Source organism: Numida meleagris, chromosome 6 (genome assembly GCF_002078875.1).
Source record: "Numida meleagris isolate 19003 breed g44 Domestic line chromosome 6, NumMel1.0, whole genome shotgun sequence".
Classification (NCBI taxonomy): domain Eukaryota; kingdom Metazoa; phylum Chordata; class Aves; order Galliformes; family Numididae; genus Numida; species Numida meleagris.
Genome location: NC_034414.1, coordinates 46,561,514 through 46,578,632, shown reverse-complemented (window position 1 = coordinate 46,578,632; position 17,119 = coordinate 46,561,514). Strand labels below are relative to the sequence as shown.

Here is a 17,119-nt window from a genome sequence, read left to right as displayed (position 1 = left end):
CAATAGCACCATTATTAAAACCAGATCAGTTCCCGAATTCTGTTTGCTGTGCATGGTGAAAACAATCTCCCCTAGTTTACTATGCTGCCACATCCACTGCAGTTTCAGGGAAGTTTGGCTGAAGTATCTTAATTGTTAGTTACCTATACTGAATGTGTGCATCTTGGCCCTGCTGCTTACCGCCATGAGTAGTCCCACTGAGGTGGTGGTACAAGATAGTTTTTCTGTTGCAGATTCTTGCAACAGTAGTCCTGCCTGGGAATCAGGAGGTAGAAGAAAATTCCAGAAAGTTTTCTAAATTAATGCAAAGAAAAAAATAACGTGAATTCAGGCTTTTAACTATGCATTTCCTTTCTTTTATTTTTAGATATTTTCTTTATCTTTGACAAGAGTGAGAATAAACTTTATTTTAAAGTCATATTCAGTAGCGCAGCCTTTGATCTAGAGGCAGATATCATCTGACATCAAAAGTACCCTTGATCTCAGCAGGACTGAAATGCTGGAGCACCAGGAAGCCCACAGTAACTGTATTAAATACACACAAATGTATTGTGGGAAGATTAGAGCAAGTATGTCAGTTATTGCGGTGCAATATGAATTCTCAAAGGATCTAGTCTGGCACTTCTAACTATAAATGGATATGATTAAGTAAATATTAACATAAATCTGACCTGTTACTTCCTTAACATGATTCACTTGTACTCAAGTCTGAAATTACTAATTAGGTTTTATGTTAAGAAAATGAAGGTGGGAGAGACCAGGAAGTAGAAACAGTCTTTCTTATGGTATTGTTACATGCTAGGGCTGTATGTAAAGATGAAGATTGTGCAATTGGAGTTGCAATTGAGCGTGTAATTGTGATGTTACAAACAAATTTTAGCAGAGAAACAGGTTTGATCACCTGTTTTTGGTCTTTCATTTCAGTCACCTGTTTTCTAGGAAGCACACAGCTGAAATACTGACTGCTGATGGCTGGTAGCAGCCCCACTGAATATCAGCTCTTTCTCCCCCCTGCCCTTCGTTGTTCACATGTTAAGTTCCTCCCTCCATTTTATTGTGGCTAAGTTGGCAGCTTTTGCTTCTGACCCATGATTGTTTTCTGCTTAAGCTGGATCAGCTAAGCTGCCTGCTGCTGAATGTGCTGCTTAAGGAATGCTGATGCTCAGTCCAGGGTCATTATCAACTGATGACTGCCAAGGATGTAAATGCAGATTTTGGGCATCTTAAATCCATACATTGTGCTTATGGTAGGAGCAGGAGAGTGAATTTATTTGCATTGTTTGGGGGAGAAAACATTAGAAAGTATTTTGCCACAAATTTTGAATGCTTTCAACGTCTAGCAATTTATCTTAAATTTCTGGCTAAGGTTATAACTTCAAAAGTACATTTGTTAATGGCTCAGATGACTTAACAGCTATATAGTTTAACAGCAATATTATAAAATATTTTTAAATTACACAAGTTGCATTGTTTTCATCTGCTCTGGAATTTATTATTTCAAACAGCTGGATAATATGTTGTGTTAGAATTTACATAATTTATTGAATTTTCACAGTTTAAAGATGGCTAGCATGACATAAAACACTACCTAACCTTCTGTTCATGTTTTGTATTTGCTTTAATGATCTGAAGCGCTTTAAAGTTGTGCCAGCTCCATATTTGAACTCAGCCAATACCAATGCTGTATGCATTAACAGATCTGTAATAGGTGTACTTTGAATTCAGCTTCTCAAAAGATGGAATACACAAATATTTTAAATTCTTTTGTGTTTAGAAAAATCAATGGAAGGATTAAAGTAGCTTGAAAGAGGTGTTGAATAGACTTCAGAATTGTTTGACTGCTTATGTCCTTAGACTCCTTTATGTCCAGTGCTGCTTCAGTTTTATCTTCTGCATAACACGTGTGCAGTTTTTCACCTTTGAGACGCTAAAACTTGTTTGCGTCGGCATCTGAAAGTGTGAGGGAAGAAAATGCGTCTACAAGGCATGGCACTGGTTAATGTTCCCTCCTGGCAGCACCATATTCTTCTTAAGGAATGCTAGAAGTTTCTAGCCACTTCAAGTTGCAGTGCTCTGCTTCAAACTGAAAACTCTTAAAATGAGATGGAGGTGATAACTGGCAGAGTCAACCTGCTGAAACTATCTTCTTTTGTAACTACTGGACTAGTTGATGGATCCACAAAGCAATTATGGTAAAGTACGGGTTGTTACATTACTGCCTATGTGAGATAATAGTACAGACAGGAAACTGCAAGCTTTTAACCTATTTAACTCTTCTGCTATGCTCTTAATATTTTGGTAGGTGATACTCATATTGCTGTGTCTTGAGTTCGGAGGTCACTTAGATCTGAAACAGATTTAAACCCTTTTGGGCTGCCAAAAGGGTTGCTACTACCACGCTGCCCTCTTCGGTCTCCTTGTTGCAGATTTCTACGCTGGTAATAGATCCCAAGTTGCACAAACCCTAATGTGCAATCATATTTGACAGAAAGAAGTCGAGTAGTACACTGTGCGGCCACCTGACTACTGCTGTGACACAAGAGAAGGAAGTGTGGAGTGTAAGAGGAGGACAGTCTGGTCTAGTTCAGCTGTACAAGGAGGTTAGCTTTTGTGACTGTGTAAACATCCTACAAGTGTAAGCTTCCTTCTAAAGACTTTTAGAAGTACAGGTCATATTTGCATCTTTGGGTCTGTAATACATGTGAAGGATGCTAAACAAACCCTTCTCCTTTTTCCCTTCTCTTTTCACTAGAAACTTGGTTAGACTAGCTGTAAATCATGACTTCTAACTGTTTTCTGTATGCCAGCAGATTAAAAAAGTGGATCCCTGTTGCCAGCATAGTCTTTTCTAATGTGATGAAATTTAGAAACTATTTAATAGCCTTTGGACTCTGTTTCATTGTCAAGATGAATTCTTATTTCTATTTTTCTTGGCTTGGTATGCATAAGTTTAAGGGGAAAGGTCTCCACCACAAAATGACTTAAAGCTAACAGTTTTGTAGTAAAAACTTTGCTTAATCCTGCCTTTGCAAGCTGCTGAGGGCGCTTGATTTGTTTTTTAGTAGGTTTGTCAACTGCCTTGACAACATCCCAGGCTACTGGTGTTAGTATGCTGAACGTGAGCTCAAGCTCTTTCTGCTTCCAAGGGCTGTGGAACGTTTGAGAAGAAACAGGACTTGTTTGTAGGCAGGACCTAAGGCTATTGGCAGCCAGCATAAAGAGGGCGTGAAATAGACTCATTTGTCCCAAATGTGATAAAGTCATCTTTCATTTCTCCAGACTTCAAGCAGAATCTTTGAAAGATACTGATGGTCACAGAAGCTTGCGGTAGAGCACTTGGGGACATTGCTAATAGACCTTGGAAGGGCAGTTGCTGCCTGAATGTTATGAAACAGTACTCATAGGAAAAAAAATATTCCACTGTAGGGAACAATACTGTGGCTATTAGATGGCTTTTTCACCAAGTGACTGATTCTTAAAGCAAGAAAGCATTTGGCCAAGGAAAAAGAAATGTTGTATGTCTTCCATAGCCAAAAATGAGTTGTCCTAATTTATTTAGATGCTCAGAAAAACACTTTTCTATTACCTCATGCTTGCTTCAGAAGAAATACTTACAATATACCCACTGTTTTGACACATTGATAGAAGTACTTGGGAAAAGGACTGTTCCATTAGCTATCCTAAATGAGCTTTTCATCTGATGTTGTTCTGCTGGTAATTGTACAGTAAGACTTCTCAGAAGAATTGAGACCAAGCTGATGCTCTTGTTCTATAAATCAGTAGAACTCAGATCTTCAGAACTGCATTTCCATGGATATTTAGCTTTCTCTCTTTGCAACAGGGACAGCTATCCTGAAATAAATACTGGATAAAGAAACAGCGTGAAAGACCTTAGGATAAGTCTTTGTGCTTGCAGTTTGAGTTTTGTGTCTAATTTCAGTGAATGAATCTACATATTGCCTTTTGAAATGGAACGATCCTTAGATGTAATCATCAGAATTCAGGGGACGTAATCAGCTGCTGAAACCAGGTTGTACGCAAGCAGAATAATTAGAATGTGCAAGAAATTGGGATAGGATTTTAGCAGGCTGAGATACAACAGGTGGCCTTTCACTGACTTGTATCAAAAAAACAAGTAATGTATTTTGGAGAATGGTTCTGATCCACTGTTCTCATCCAGGCCAGTGCTGATCAGGCTGATGATCCAAGTTCCTCTAAACAAGCTGTGCTGCAAGTTCACAGCTCAGTTTAGGCTGGTTCTTGCCATGCAGGTTAGAGGTCAACACCTACAGTAACATATCTGTCCTTGTTTTTTATAGTCACAATGTGTAACCTAATGGTAAGAGGTAGTTCTGCGTTACTTCAGTAATGGTAAAGGACAAAACAGGTGTGTTGAAGCACGATTCATACTTATTTCCCTTGGAGGAAAAAAAAAAAGACAAATGGAAAGTCTAACATAGCATTAATAGCATAATGCTACTTTTAGTACATCTAGAAACCTGTATGCTTTTGTTAAATGTTTTGCTGGTGGCTCCATTGGTATGTATGGTCTCATCTAAGGCATATCAGGCATGTATAAGTACAAATCATTCCAAGTGCTTGTTGAGGAAAGCTTTTTGGTTATAAACTTGGCTAAATTATATTACTGTTGGGGGACAGTATTGCCATAAGTTTACTTGGAAAATAAATAAAAACAGTGTGGTTGAAGCTATGTATATTTTCAGACATATTCATGGAATTTGTTGCGAACATTCTCACTGAGTATTGGCTTTATATTGTATTCACTGTATGTTTTGTACTTAAGTTCAGGAAAATAAATGTTTGAATATTCATGTAATTAGTATGCTGGCTGTTATACTATGAAATAGAAATGCACGTATTTAATAGGACAGGCAAATTTATAATCTCCTTTTTGTTTCAGCTGACACTTTGTTACCTTCTTCTTTCCTTTACTGCATAAGATTCCTATTTCGGTGACCATGCTCCTAAGCAGTACCTTCTGTGACAGTCTTCCACAGCAAGTTCACCTGTTACTCCATAATGATGTCTCATTCACGCTATTAGTTGCAAGAGATACAGAGTCAACACTTAATATGCTGACCTAAGTAGAAAAGAAATGCTTTCTTTTTATGCTATTAGTTGCTGGTGTTTTTGTACCTATGCAACCAGTTCAAAATATGTAGCACCATATTTGTGCTTAGCATTTGTGTTGACAAATGTTAAGATTGCTACACTAAACACTTTCTTCATCCGAGAGCTCCTTAAGGAGATACAGTTCTGTAAATAGCAGTCAGGTTTTTTCCTGTCTGCTACAAGGATATTAAAAATGATAATGTATAAGAAGTAAAATAACTGCAGCGTAAGCAGGCTGCTGTCAGCCATCCAGGGACTTCTTGTGGGCATGAGTACAGCTATAATTTTGTGTCCGTGGTGGATTGAGACTGGAACGTATAACTACACAGTAGAATTTTTCCTCAAATTACTATCTGTATAGTGCAAATAGAACTCATACTGTGTGAGTATGTAAGCCAGATGTAGAAATGAAATCAGCACTGTAGTACAGTCTGTGAGTGGAATAATCCCGACTCCCTGTGTTTCCAGCCCTCTCGCAGTGCATCTCTCCTTCTGAGAGATTCACTCCTTCTTCCACCTCCTTTCAGAATGGAAAGGTACCCGTCTTCTTCAGAAGACACGTACTCTGTGAAAGAGTAAATTCTAATGCAGCAGAAGCACAGGGAAGCTGTAGCAGACTTGGCCCAAGGCAGAGCACCTGCTCCTCGCACGCTTTCTCTCTGCTTTCTCTCCCATATCTGAAGAGGTGCTCTCTGTCCTGGCACCCTTCTGGCCTTGCAAGCTGGGATGACAGCTGAGAGCAGCTGCTCACTGCTTCCTGCCTTTGCTACTAGTCAGAAAACTACGCTTTGCTGCCCTCATGCTGTGCTGAGGAGCTGAGTATCAACAGCACCTCACAGCTCTTGTTTCTGATCCTCTGCATGATCTCTCTCAGAGTCCACGTGAAAAGTGACACCAGCAAAAATCCCACCTGTGTTACAGCTTTTGTGCCTTTTCTGAATCTGCTGGAAGTAGTAATTGTTCACATTCAAACCTGCAATTTTAAAATGAGTTAAATGCTGAGATAATGTACGTTAATCAAAGGGCATTCTAGTGTGGCTGAAATAGCTTTCAGTCGTTCACCTTGGCATGCCAGTAGAAATAACGTTTAATGTGGCTATAGAAGGTGAATGACCAAACAGAGTCCTAAACCCCAATTAAAAATACATTCAGTCAGAACTTAACCTTGTTTGCAAATCTTGGTCTGTAGGGCACCTCTGTTTTTATTCTCACTTTAGCTGTGATGGGAGTCATATAATCCTTTATATTACATATTTTGACACTTCAGGATCTAAGTGCCTCTGTAATGACTACATTGACTTGTTTTGTTTTTGCTTTTGTTTCCTAGGCTGTGAAGATATTATTGCTGAGAGCATCTCTCTAGACACCTTAATCGCCATTTTGAAGTGGAGTTCTCAGCCGTATGGTTCAAAGTGGGTTCATCGTCAAGCACTGCATTTCCTCTGTGAGGAGTTTACCCAGGTCATGACTTCAGATGTCTTCTATGAACTAAGCAAGGACCACCTGCTTACAGCGATTCAGTCTGACTATTTACAGGTAACCTGCTGTTCGGAATATAGCTAGTTCTACCTGAAGCAGGATATGTTATGCCACTACCAGAAGCACTTGTGAGTAGCCTGTCTTAAATTGTAGTCAAAAGCTTTGTATGCATATAAGCACTACTTTTTAAGAAGTAAAAAAATGAAATTGGAGTAGAGAATAAGAAAACTATTTTGTTCTTGGCTTGTAACACAATGCAAGCTGATGGTATATGCTGTAACTTAAAAGCTTAGTAATGGTTTAGAAACAGATGCAAATTATTTTAAATAAAGCTTTTGTGAACTTAACGTTTACTTGCATGTTCAAGTGGTTTATAAAAAAAAATAATAATAATAGTTATGTAGTGGTAATACTTATACTGATGGCCTAAAGGATTTAGTGATTGTGGGTTTAGGGAGAGGAAACCATACTGACTAATGGAAACCTTGTGGTTTTTTTGCTGCCATCTCTTCAGTGAAGATATCTTTAATGATGGCTACCAAATATAGCATAAAGAATATTGGACTCTTTAAATTCTATCTGTCTCAGTCTTGCTTTGTACTTTAAAAAGTGTTAGAGGTTATTTAAAATTATTTGTTAGGAAACTAAATAACTTAAATTTTTTTCTGTATATGATTTTCTTCTTTACAATTATACTAGTCATTGAACATAACATGCTTGAGGTCATCATGTAGTTGATTTAGTTACTGTGACTTCTCAGGCTATGCAGGAACTGAATTTGTAACATTAAACAAAAGATCTGAACAATGCCCAGTGTTGGAATTGAGCTTTTAATTCTATCATTTAGATGTAATGCTTGTTTTTCCTCTTCCTAGGGATTCAGTAAGAGTCCTAAATGTAGGAATCAGGGTGGTGATATATCAGTAGTGCTCCTTAAAATATTTGCAGGAAGTGCTATTAGCAGACATAAAATAAAACACTTATTTTGCTACAGTTGTTTCTTTTTAGCTATGAAAAAGGGTGTGTGTGTATGTTTGTCATTTAAACTAATCGTATATGGATTGCTGACTTTCTCTTTCTAACAGGCAAGTGAACAAGATATTCTTAAATATCTAATTAAATGGGGAGAACACCAGTTGATGAAGAGAATAGCAGACCGAGGTGAGGATAATTCTAGCCACGTGCTGTCAAACCAAATAAACCGTAATATTTCTAAGCCCTTCTTCTGGGTAATCTGTAATCTAAGAAAACTTTGAATCTAAGAAATCTACTCTGCTCATAGTGTGGTCAAAACTAGATGAGCACTAGAATGTTTTGAAGAGGAAAAAAATAATATCCTCTAGAGGAAAAAAAGAAAACGTAGATGTTCTGAAGGAGCTGAAGTTGTTCAGTCTCAAGAAGAAAGGGCTTAGGGGAAGTCTTAGCAATGCCTGAAATGTCTTATGACAGTAAGAAAATGCATCTGTGTTCTTCTCATTGCCTCTCATCCTTTCAGTAGGTGCCATGAGGCTTTAATTCCAGGGTGTTGTTTTTTTTTTTACTGCGAAGAAGAGTCAGACAATGGAAGAGGTTGCCCAGAGAAGTTATGAAGTCTCTGTCCTTGGGTCCTTGGAGATAAGAAAAACCTGACAGACTATGAGCTATCTGTTCTACTCCACCTGAGAAGGAATGGGGAATTAGATGGTTGTGACGTACTGTGTTCTTGAAATCCACTGTTACTGCTTGCAGTACAACTGTTTTGTCAGGGATGAGTTGGATGAGATACAACAAAAAAAAAAAAAACAGTGAAAAGATGTGATTTTTAGTGACCTAAGTACTAGACTTCTGTTGTCAAAACGAGATTTCACGTATTTGATTTATGCATGTTGGAACGTAGTGGAGCCAGTTAAGCTCTAATAGAGCTGAAATGGTGGAGAAGCTGCTCGTATGGAGTAATCGTGCAGCTTCCTGATCTGTGGTGATTATTAAGTAAATAGCTCATTCTGTTTCCTGGGACCACTAGATAACCTGATACACAAAAGCAGAAGTAAGAGCTCTGCCAAATTCTGTCAGACAGAGCCCAAATTTAGTTCCATAGTTCTGTCTAAATGTAAGACACTTGCGATAGTGAATGTGAGGTGGTTATCAGTCAAATATTGGAAAGCACTAAAAATGTGGCCTGAACTAGAGCTATCTGTACTGAGCAGGGAATGTCAGACAAGTTTCCTCACAGACTGAAGTTAGTCAAGTTCAGGTTGGGCACGATACTTAAAATACAGATGAAAGTAGGTAGTTACTTGGGGAAGGAAGATCCCAGAATGTCATATGGTGTCATTATACAGTCTTCAGGAAGATTTTCCATTCCCGGCATGAGTTGATGGCTTATGAAGTTGAGAGCAATTTGAGTGGTTGTGACGCAGCAGTTACTAGAGTGTTTTTCTCTGTGAGGCTAAAATAACTTATCCCAGCGGTCTCTTCAGACCTTAATTTGTAGAAAATTGGTTTCTGAAAACTGGTGGGGAAGAAGGAAGGAGCTGCAGAAGAGAGTCAGTGGGGGGACTGCAGCGAGGCACAAACATTTTTATAGCATTGGTCTAGGTAAAGCTTTACGAACGTGAAACACAAGCACTGCTCTTGTGTCTCTTCCTGGCTTACACTTTGGCCATTTGTTCAGCTGTCATGTTCAACGGTCATATAACTTGAACCTGACTCCGCTGTTTTATATCAAATTTTAATGTGTAAACTGCTTTTGTGGAACAGTACTGATAAACGCTGCTTTTTCTAAATTTTCTGTAACTTCTATGAGCCAAATAAGTTGCGATTTCTTATTTAAATGATGTTCTTGTGTAAAATTACTATTTTTGTTCTTTTCTACAGAACCTAATTTACTGAGTGGTACTGCTCACAGTGTGAACAAAAGAGGTGTGAAGAGGAGAGATCTTGACATTGAGGAGCTGAGAGAGATCCTGTCTCCGCTTTTACCTTTTGTCCGCATAGAGCACATCTTACCCATGAGTAGTGAAGTACTGAGTGATGCAGTAAGTCAGTCATCTCATACAAGTATTATCTCTGATTCCTTTGTATTTTGGATTCTACAGGAGTCTGTGCAAGGTTACATGTTTCCTTGCGTTTTTTTATACTTCAAATCTGTCAAGAAATTGAAAAAAAGATAGTGTTGGGATTCAGCATAAGAAATACGTTTCTTTCAAATTCTTCCCATATACTTTTAATTTAATAAAACATTAAATTTTGTCTTCATTCTTCAAGATGAAGAGAGGCCTGATTAGTACTCCTCCTTCAGACATGCTACCAACATCAGAAGGTGGAAAGTCAAATGCCTGGCTGCGACAAAAAAATGCTGGAATATATGTGCGGCCGAGACTGTTTTCACCGTATGTGGAGGAGGCTAAGGTAATAATCATGAACATTTGGCTGTTGTTACACTGAAGTCGTCAGGGGGTTCTGTGAACAGGGAAAAATCTTGGTATGTTTTGTCTCTCTTTGCATGTACTGGCCTAAAATACTAACATTTTCAATTTAACAAGACTTACAAGTTTGATCATCAGGCTCAAGTCTCTAGAACTGGTCAGAAAAATTTCAACAAAACTTTTTTTTGTCGAAATTGAAATGTTTGCGAGACAGATCTTGATGAAATTCCACCGGAAACAAAGCAGCGTTCTGAGGGAAACCTCCCTGGTTTCCAGCCAGTTTGCCGGCCCAGCTCCTCGGCAGCCCACCTGGCAGGCGGATGGCAAGGTGAGAGCCTGAGAGTCCCAGTCTGCAGCTATTCAGCAACCTTGGTGCCAGGTCTTTCAGGCTCCTCAGCTCCCACAAGAGCTGGGTGGAGAACCTCTATTCCACTGGGCAGAGGACTATGATCATTCATTTTGACATTTGAATCAGAACCAGAATTCTTTCAGTCCTGTGCAAAGTGGAATAAATATCTTGTGTCCAACTTGACTACGGTCCTTTGTGTCCCATTCATGCAGTAGTTTTCTTATTCATTATTTTGTATGAGGACTGTAAAACTGAAGATCCCATGCCATACCCTGTTTCTCAAAATGAGACCCATATGGATGGCTAGCTAATGATTTAAGGAAATTCTATATTAGGTCATGAGCTTGTGAGTCCCAGCTGTGCAGGTGACTGCCGAACAATAGGATAAGGTGAAGCTTTGCACATCCACATTGCCTGGAAACTCTGAACACTGCTCTCAAATTTAGATCTTTCACGCTGTGCTTAAGTCAGAAGATACTTTCTGAAGTCTGAGTAGTGACATTCTCTTTGAGGAGAGGGGAGAAAGAAAACTATTTTGCATTTTGAGCACAGATGAGAGAGTACCAGGTGGCACTAAAGAAACAATGGAAAACTAGCCTGTTAAAAACTTAGCTTTGTACCTTGGATTGTTAAAACTAACAAAAATGTGTTTAAAAAATGTATAATGAAAACATTGATGCTCAGTTTTCAAGTGTGTGTTATGGGAATGCTTTAGCAGTAATCTTGAAGTTCATTCTATGTGTTGTTTTTTGTCAAGAGTCCAACTTGTTTCTGTTAGTATCATGTTTTGCTGTTAGTTGTTTAACCTTAGCAGAATTATTCTTGTTTACTATCTGGTAACTGTTCTTATTCACTTTGATCACTGGGAAGTGCAAAACCTTCAGATAAGTGACTTCAATTTATTTCCATCTGTTAGCCTTCCTTTTGAAAAATGAGAAAGTTAAATAAGAATCTTAGCCAAAGATGTGCATAATCCCTTCGTCTGGTTTAAAATATGAGGGAAACACATCCCATTTTCAAGGTACTGTCTTCTACTGAATAGTACAGGGAGCTGAGAACCATAGGTAATGACTGAGAGAGCGTCTAGATTTGCCTTGAGAAGAATACTTTCAGTCTGATGTATACAAAGTAAACAAAGCAATCTTCCCAAACTTTATCCACCTGACTACTGTTAGCTTTGAAAGGCCAATGCTAATAATGACTGGAAACCAGGATAGAAAATGGTGTGGACCTGTCAAATACTGCTTGGGACCTGCTTTAGACATTGTTTGACTTGTGGCCTTGGAGCTGTGCTTGCAGCAGCTCTTGGTGGCCTTGGGGCGGTGGTTACAGCAGGTCCTGGTGGATGTGTGCAGTGCCTTCATGAAGGCTCTAATGGCTGTCGTTGCAGTCAGTGCTGGATGAGATGATGGTGGAACAAACCGATCTCGTTCGTTTGCGGATGGTCCGAATGTCCAATGTGCCAGATACCCTTTACATGGTAAACAACGCGGTGCCGCAGTGCTGTCATATGATTACCCACCAGCAAGTTAGTACTAACCAGTCCAGTCCTCCTTCAGTCATAGCCAATGAAATCCCAGGTAAGGATGCTAGATCACTGGTAACACTGCTTGCTCTCCTGTGAGTGGCTGGGGGGCTTTGGAGCAGGGGAAAGTGAATGTGTCATTGAATACTGTGATATCGTCAGAGAGGAGTACCTCGTAGTTTTTCTCCCCACCCAGCAATAGTTTTTTCTGCTTTGATCTACTCTGAGATTATTTATTCTGCCATCCATATAAAGATAGTTAGAAGGTGAGCTACTGGAAGAAGTAGTACTTCAACCTGCTTTGGCTGGGCAATTTGAAAAACCTTGGACTAGTTAAACTTCATGTAGAATATTTGCTGGACCCTGGCTCTCTTTTCTCAGAGTGATTGGTTATCAGATTTGTACCAGTCCTCCAAGATGGATGAGATCCATAAGGGTGGAAAATGGCAAAATATCTTCTAAATATCTTCTGAAATCAAAAAGGTAGGTGGAGTGTAACTTGTAAAACAGTCAACTTGACTCAGTTTTCCAGGAAAAAATACTGAAGTAGACATTCAGAACACATTTTCTGTTGGTTAACCAGATCTACTTGAGCTTTGAAGTCAAACCAACTTAATTCCTCACGCAACAGAGTACATTTTATTAGGTGGAAGTAAGTACTTGAGGTTGCTTGATGTTGACGCTCATAGGGTCGCCAGACAAATAGTCATTGTGATACATAATCGTTTGTGTATTTGATCTTTCAGTGTTAAACTGAAAGAGTGTATCAAGTGGGATTGCCAAAGTATCTTTGTGTGTAGTTAATAACTTAAAATGCATTTTTCATGTGTGAACCGCCTGAATTGTAAGATGTGACTTGGACAACGTTTTGCCAGATTTCGGTTTCTGGAGAAGCTGGCAAAGGAAGTGGGTTCTCAGAGGTCTCCAGTATTTTGCAGAAGTTCTCATGGCTGGAAAAAATCTGACTTTGGGGGCAGTGAGGCATCTTGGCCAATTTGAAACTCCACTGCAGCTTGATTCTTTACAATATAATATTTAAGAATTATTGTCCACTCTTTGATTGGAGCGTAGATGTGAGCTGTGAGCCCAGCCAGTAGCTGGAGCACAGATATTGTCACGTAACTGCCTGCTTTGCTTTGTTCTGTAATTATGCAAAAGATTTGATTGTTTTGCCAGTTATTTGAGGTAGGAAGGATAGATGAGAGATGTAGAGATTCAGGCATGTACCAGACACTTAATTTGTACAGGAGTCTGTCCTTGAAGCACAGATGCTGCGCAGGAGCTCTTGAAGGGAGAACCAGGCATCACTGGCACTGTACCTCTTGGTCTGGGAACAGGAGCTTCTTTGCAGTTTAGATGTTCTCCATCTGTTGCTTGCATCTTGCTTGTACTGCTGCCCATTGATGTTATTTGCATAAAGGACACTGACAGCTTGTCCTGGTTCTTCTATTGCAACACTACTCTGAGTTCAACCTCTACTAAAGGTTGAGCAGGTTCTGCAGGTAATTGGGTTTCCTTTAGTATTTTTCAGTTTGAGCTTGAATTAGAAATCCTGCACCTGAATTGTATTTTTCATATATGTAATGTCTTTTCTGTGTGTTTCACATGAACAATAGTTTAAAAAAACAGAAAACCACACAATAAACCACCACCAGTAACAACAAAACACAAACAAAACCTCTTGGGTTATCATTTTTAATGATAAACTTAGGTGATTTTTATGCCCATAATCTGGAGAACTGATTCAATTTCTCTAAAATCCTTGCTAATTTATTTTTCAGTGTTTGTGAAAGGCTGGGTAAAATTAAAATCTGATTGCCAAGCCAGGATTTTTAAGAACAATTGAAGTGTATAGAGCATCGAGTAAAAGATCTGTTTACAAGCCTTGAAGACTGGATAGAATTGATACTTTTTCCTAGTACAGGAACTCAATTTGGAAGGAAAAAAGTAAATTTGCACTGTTTACATTTATTACGTGCACCAATGTAAACTTTGTGAAATTGGGAACAGTTGTGGTTCCACGGTATTGGGTTTTTTCCTTCTATGTAATGTATTTTCACACTGTTCTTGCTGCCTGATCTGCTTAGTTTTTATGACTTACCATGACCAGATGTCCATAATGGAACTATATAGCCCCTGTAAAGCTGGTAACATCAAATGCCAGGACTTCAGAGATCTAGACTTGTATGACTGTTTTGATAAGCACGCTTTTTTCTAAGGACAGCAAGACCGCAAAGAAATATAATTTGTCATCAAACAGCAGTGAAGAGTGGCATGAGAAAGCTTTGCAACAGCATAAATACTTCCTAAATTATGTATGATTTCCTTTTGGAAAGGCTTTGTTTAATGATTTCAATATGGCTGCATAAAGCAACATCATACAACAGGTTTATGTTGGCGTAGTTTGTGCAATTATTATTTTTTCTCAAACACTCTTTCTGTAGTTCCATACTGGTATTATGGTCTTGTGATTACAGAGTTCCACTAGAAGTATTAAGTGTATGCCAAAAAAATCAGTGAATTCTTGGCCTGTAGTATTCATGAGGGAACAGTCAGTTGTTATTTAAGATATCCTGTCCCCACCTCAAATCATAAAATTCCTGCATTATAAGGGTAAAAAGAAGGCTATATCTGTGGTTCACCCTAGCAGAAGCTGGAAAAATAGTGTACATCTTGTATGATGTATGCATATCCCATAGTGATGATCCAAGGAACATGTGCGAGTTGAACTGTGCTTGGCAGAATATTTCTTTCTTTAAAAAGGGGAAAAAAAAAAAACAAGCTTAGTCATCCTAGCACTAGATTTTTTTTTCACAATTAAACCTAACCATTGTAATTGAAGTTAGTGTCTCACAGTTTTCAAAGTAACCTTTTATCTCCAATTCTGTTTTCTGCTGTCCCACCAGTTCCCAATCTGCTTGTTGTAAAAGAGATGATCAGACGGCTGCAGGAGCTTCGTCATACTGAGCAGGTGCAAAGAGCATATGCTCTCAATTGTGGAGAGGGTGCCACAGTCAGTTATGAGATTCAGATTCGTGTGCTGCGGGAATTTGGACTTTCTGATGCTGCTGCTGAACTTCTGCAGGTATGGAAAGTTGCTGGAGTAAGATCAGAAATCACTTGATTCAGGTTCAGTTCTGATGATGAGTTGACTTGAATGTGTAATCTGCAATAAGAGAGCTACTTTGTGTTAGTGTGATTAGAAGACTAGATAGATCTCTACCAGAATCAGATGATTCAGTGATTCAGTAGATCTACATAGAACATATGCAGAAAATGCAAATGCCACTTCTGTCTGTTTGTTGCTGTTAACCAAATTGCATTTATTGATCAGCTTTTCCATGTAGTGAATCTAATGCCACTTATTTATTATGCCACTCCTCTTCAATATCTTTATTGATGACCTGGATGAGGGTGTTGAAAGCGTTCTCAGTAAGTTTGCACATGACACCAAGCTGGAAGGACGTGTCAATCTGCCTGGGGGTAGTAAGGCCCTACAGAGAGATCTGGACAGGCTGGATCTCTTGACTGGAGCCAGTGGGGTGAGGTTCAACAAGACCAAGTGCTGGGTCCTGCACTTCAGCCGCAACAACGCTAGGCAATGCTACAGGCTTGGGGCAGAGTGGGTGGAAGACTGTGTAGAGGAAACAGACTTGGGGATGTTGATTGATGCTCAGCTGAGCATGAGCCAGCAGTGTGCCCAGGTGGCCAAGAAGGCCAATGGCATCCTGGCTTGTATTATAAATAGTGTTGCCAGTAGGAGTAGGGAAGTCATTCTCCCTCTGTACTCAGCAATGGTGAGGCTGCATCTCAAGTACTGTGTCCAGTTTTGGGCCCCTCACTGCAGGAAAGACATTGAGGCCCTGGAGCGTGTTCAGAGGAGGGTGACGAAGCTGGTGAGGGGTGTGGAGCACAGGCCTTATGAGGAGTGGCTGAGGGAGCTGGGATTGTTCAGTCTGGAGAAGAGGAGGCTCAGGGGAGACCTCATTGCTCTCTATAACTACCTGAAGGGAGGTTGTAGTGAGCTGGGAGTCGGCATCTAATCTCTTGTAACTAGTGACAGGATGAGGGGGAATGGCCTCAAGTTGCGCCAGGGGAGATTTAGGCTGGACACATTAGGAAACACTACTTTTCTGAAAGAGTGGTCAGGCGCTGAAAGGGGCTGCCCAGGGAGGTGGTTGAGTCACCGTCCCTGGAGGTGTTCAAGAAGCATTTAGATGTTCTGTTGAGAGACATGGTTTAGTGGGGTTGTTGGTGGTAGGTGGATGGTTGGACTGGATGATCTTGTAGGTCTTTTCCAACCTAGCTAATTCTATGATTCTATTTAAAAATAATAAATAATATTCCATGGAATCTGTAAGTGCCTTGAGCTTTGGTGAGGTTTCCTGTGGCAAAACTGTTTGGTACAGCGCTGGTAGATTGAGTCCCTATGTGTGTCAGTTCCAGAAATTTTTCTGGACTTCCTACTTTGTTTTATTATTTATGGTTTTCTCCTTTTCAGAATCCTCACAAATTCTTTCCTGATGAGAGATTTGGGGATGAAAGCCCGCTCCTGACTATGAGACAGTCTGGACGATGTCGTGTTAACAGTACCCCCACTGCAGAAACCCTGTTTACAGAACTGGACTCTTTTGTGGCCTTCCATCCACCGTTGCCCCCTCCTCCACCTCCGTACCACCCACCAGCAACTCCTATTCACAACCAGTTCAAAGTGGGCTGGAAACAAAGGGTGCCAAGTCAACATCCCTCCCGGTCCTTTTCTTACCCATGTAACCATTCACTATTCCACTCCAGAACAGCTCCCAAAGCTGCACCTCCTGTCTACTTGCCCAGTGTGAAAGCAGCCCCCCCCGACTGCACTAACACTACAGGTCTGGGGAGACAAACTGTGGCTGCAGCGGCAGCAGTGATGGCAGTTGAGAAGCAAGTAGTAAGTATTATGTTTTCTCCTCCCTATCTCTGGCAGTTCAAAGTAGCTTGTTGAGAGGAGGAGAGAATTCGCACAGTGATGTCACTTGGCTTAGTGTAAACAGCAGCGTTTCTGCTGGTGAGGAGACTTTTCTGTCAAAACAAGTCAAAGTCTTCTGCGTCCAAAGTGCATGGTGTCATCTGTGGAAGACTGAATACTCCAAGGGCAGGAGTGATTTTCGGAGGGGCAAATAGGACTTGTAAAGCTTCTGAAATAACGTAGCTTGTTCCACATGAACTTCTGTAGTGGACTGCATG

The 17,119-nt window shown here is 39.9% G+C and overlaps 1 protein-coding gene across 3 annotated transcripts in view; it reads left to right on the top strand.

Moving 5' to 3' along the window:
• The window catches only part of BTBD7 (BTB domain containing 7), a 50,058-nt gene that overhangs the window by 27,237 nt on the left and 5,702 nt on the right, over positions 1-17,119 (top strand). For 2 of the 3 annotated variants that reach the window (XM_021401509.1, XM_021401510.1), the window contains 8 exons: positions 6,461-6,669; positions 7,698-7,773; positions 9,469-9,629; positions 9,859-10,002; positions 10,234-10,347; positions 11,759-11,948; positions 14,800-14,978; positions 16,395-16,823. In XM_021401509.1, the coding sequence (XP_021257184.1) occupies positions 6,461-6,669; positions 7,698-7,773; positions 9,469-9,629; positions 9,859-10,002; positions 10,234-10,347; positions 11,759-11,948; positions 14,800-14,978; positions 16,395-16,823 (1,502 nt within the window). The remainder of the gene's footprint in view (positions 1-6,460; positions 6,670-7,697; positions 7,774-9,468; positions 9,630-9,858; positions 10,003-10,233; positions 10,348-11,758; positions 11,949-14,799; positions 14,979-16,394; positions 16,824-17,119) is intronic. The other variant, XM_021401511.1, reaches the window with a different exon arrangement.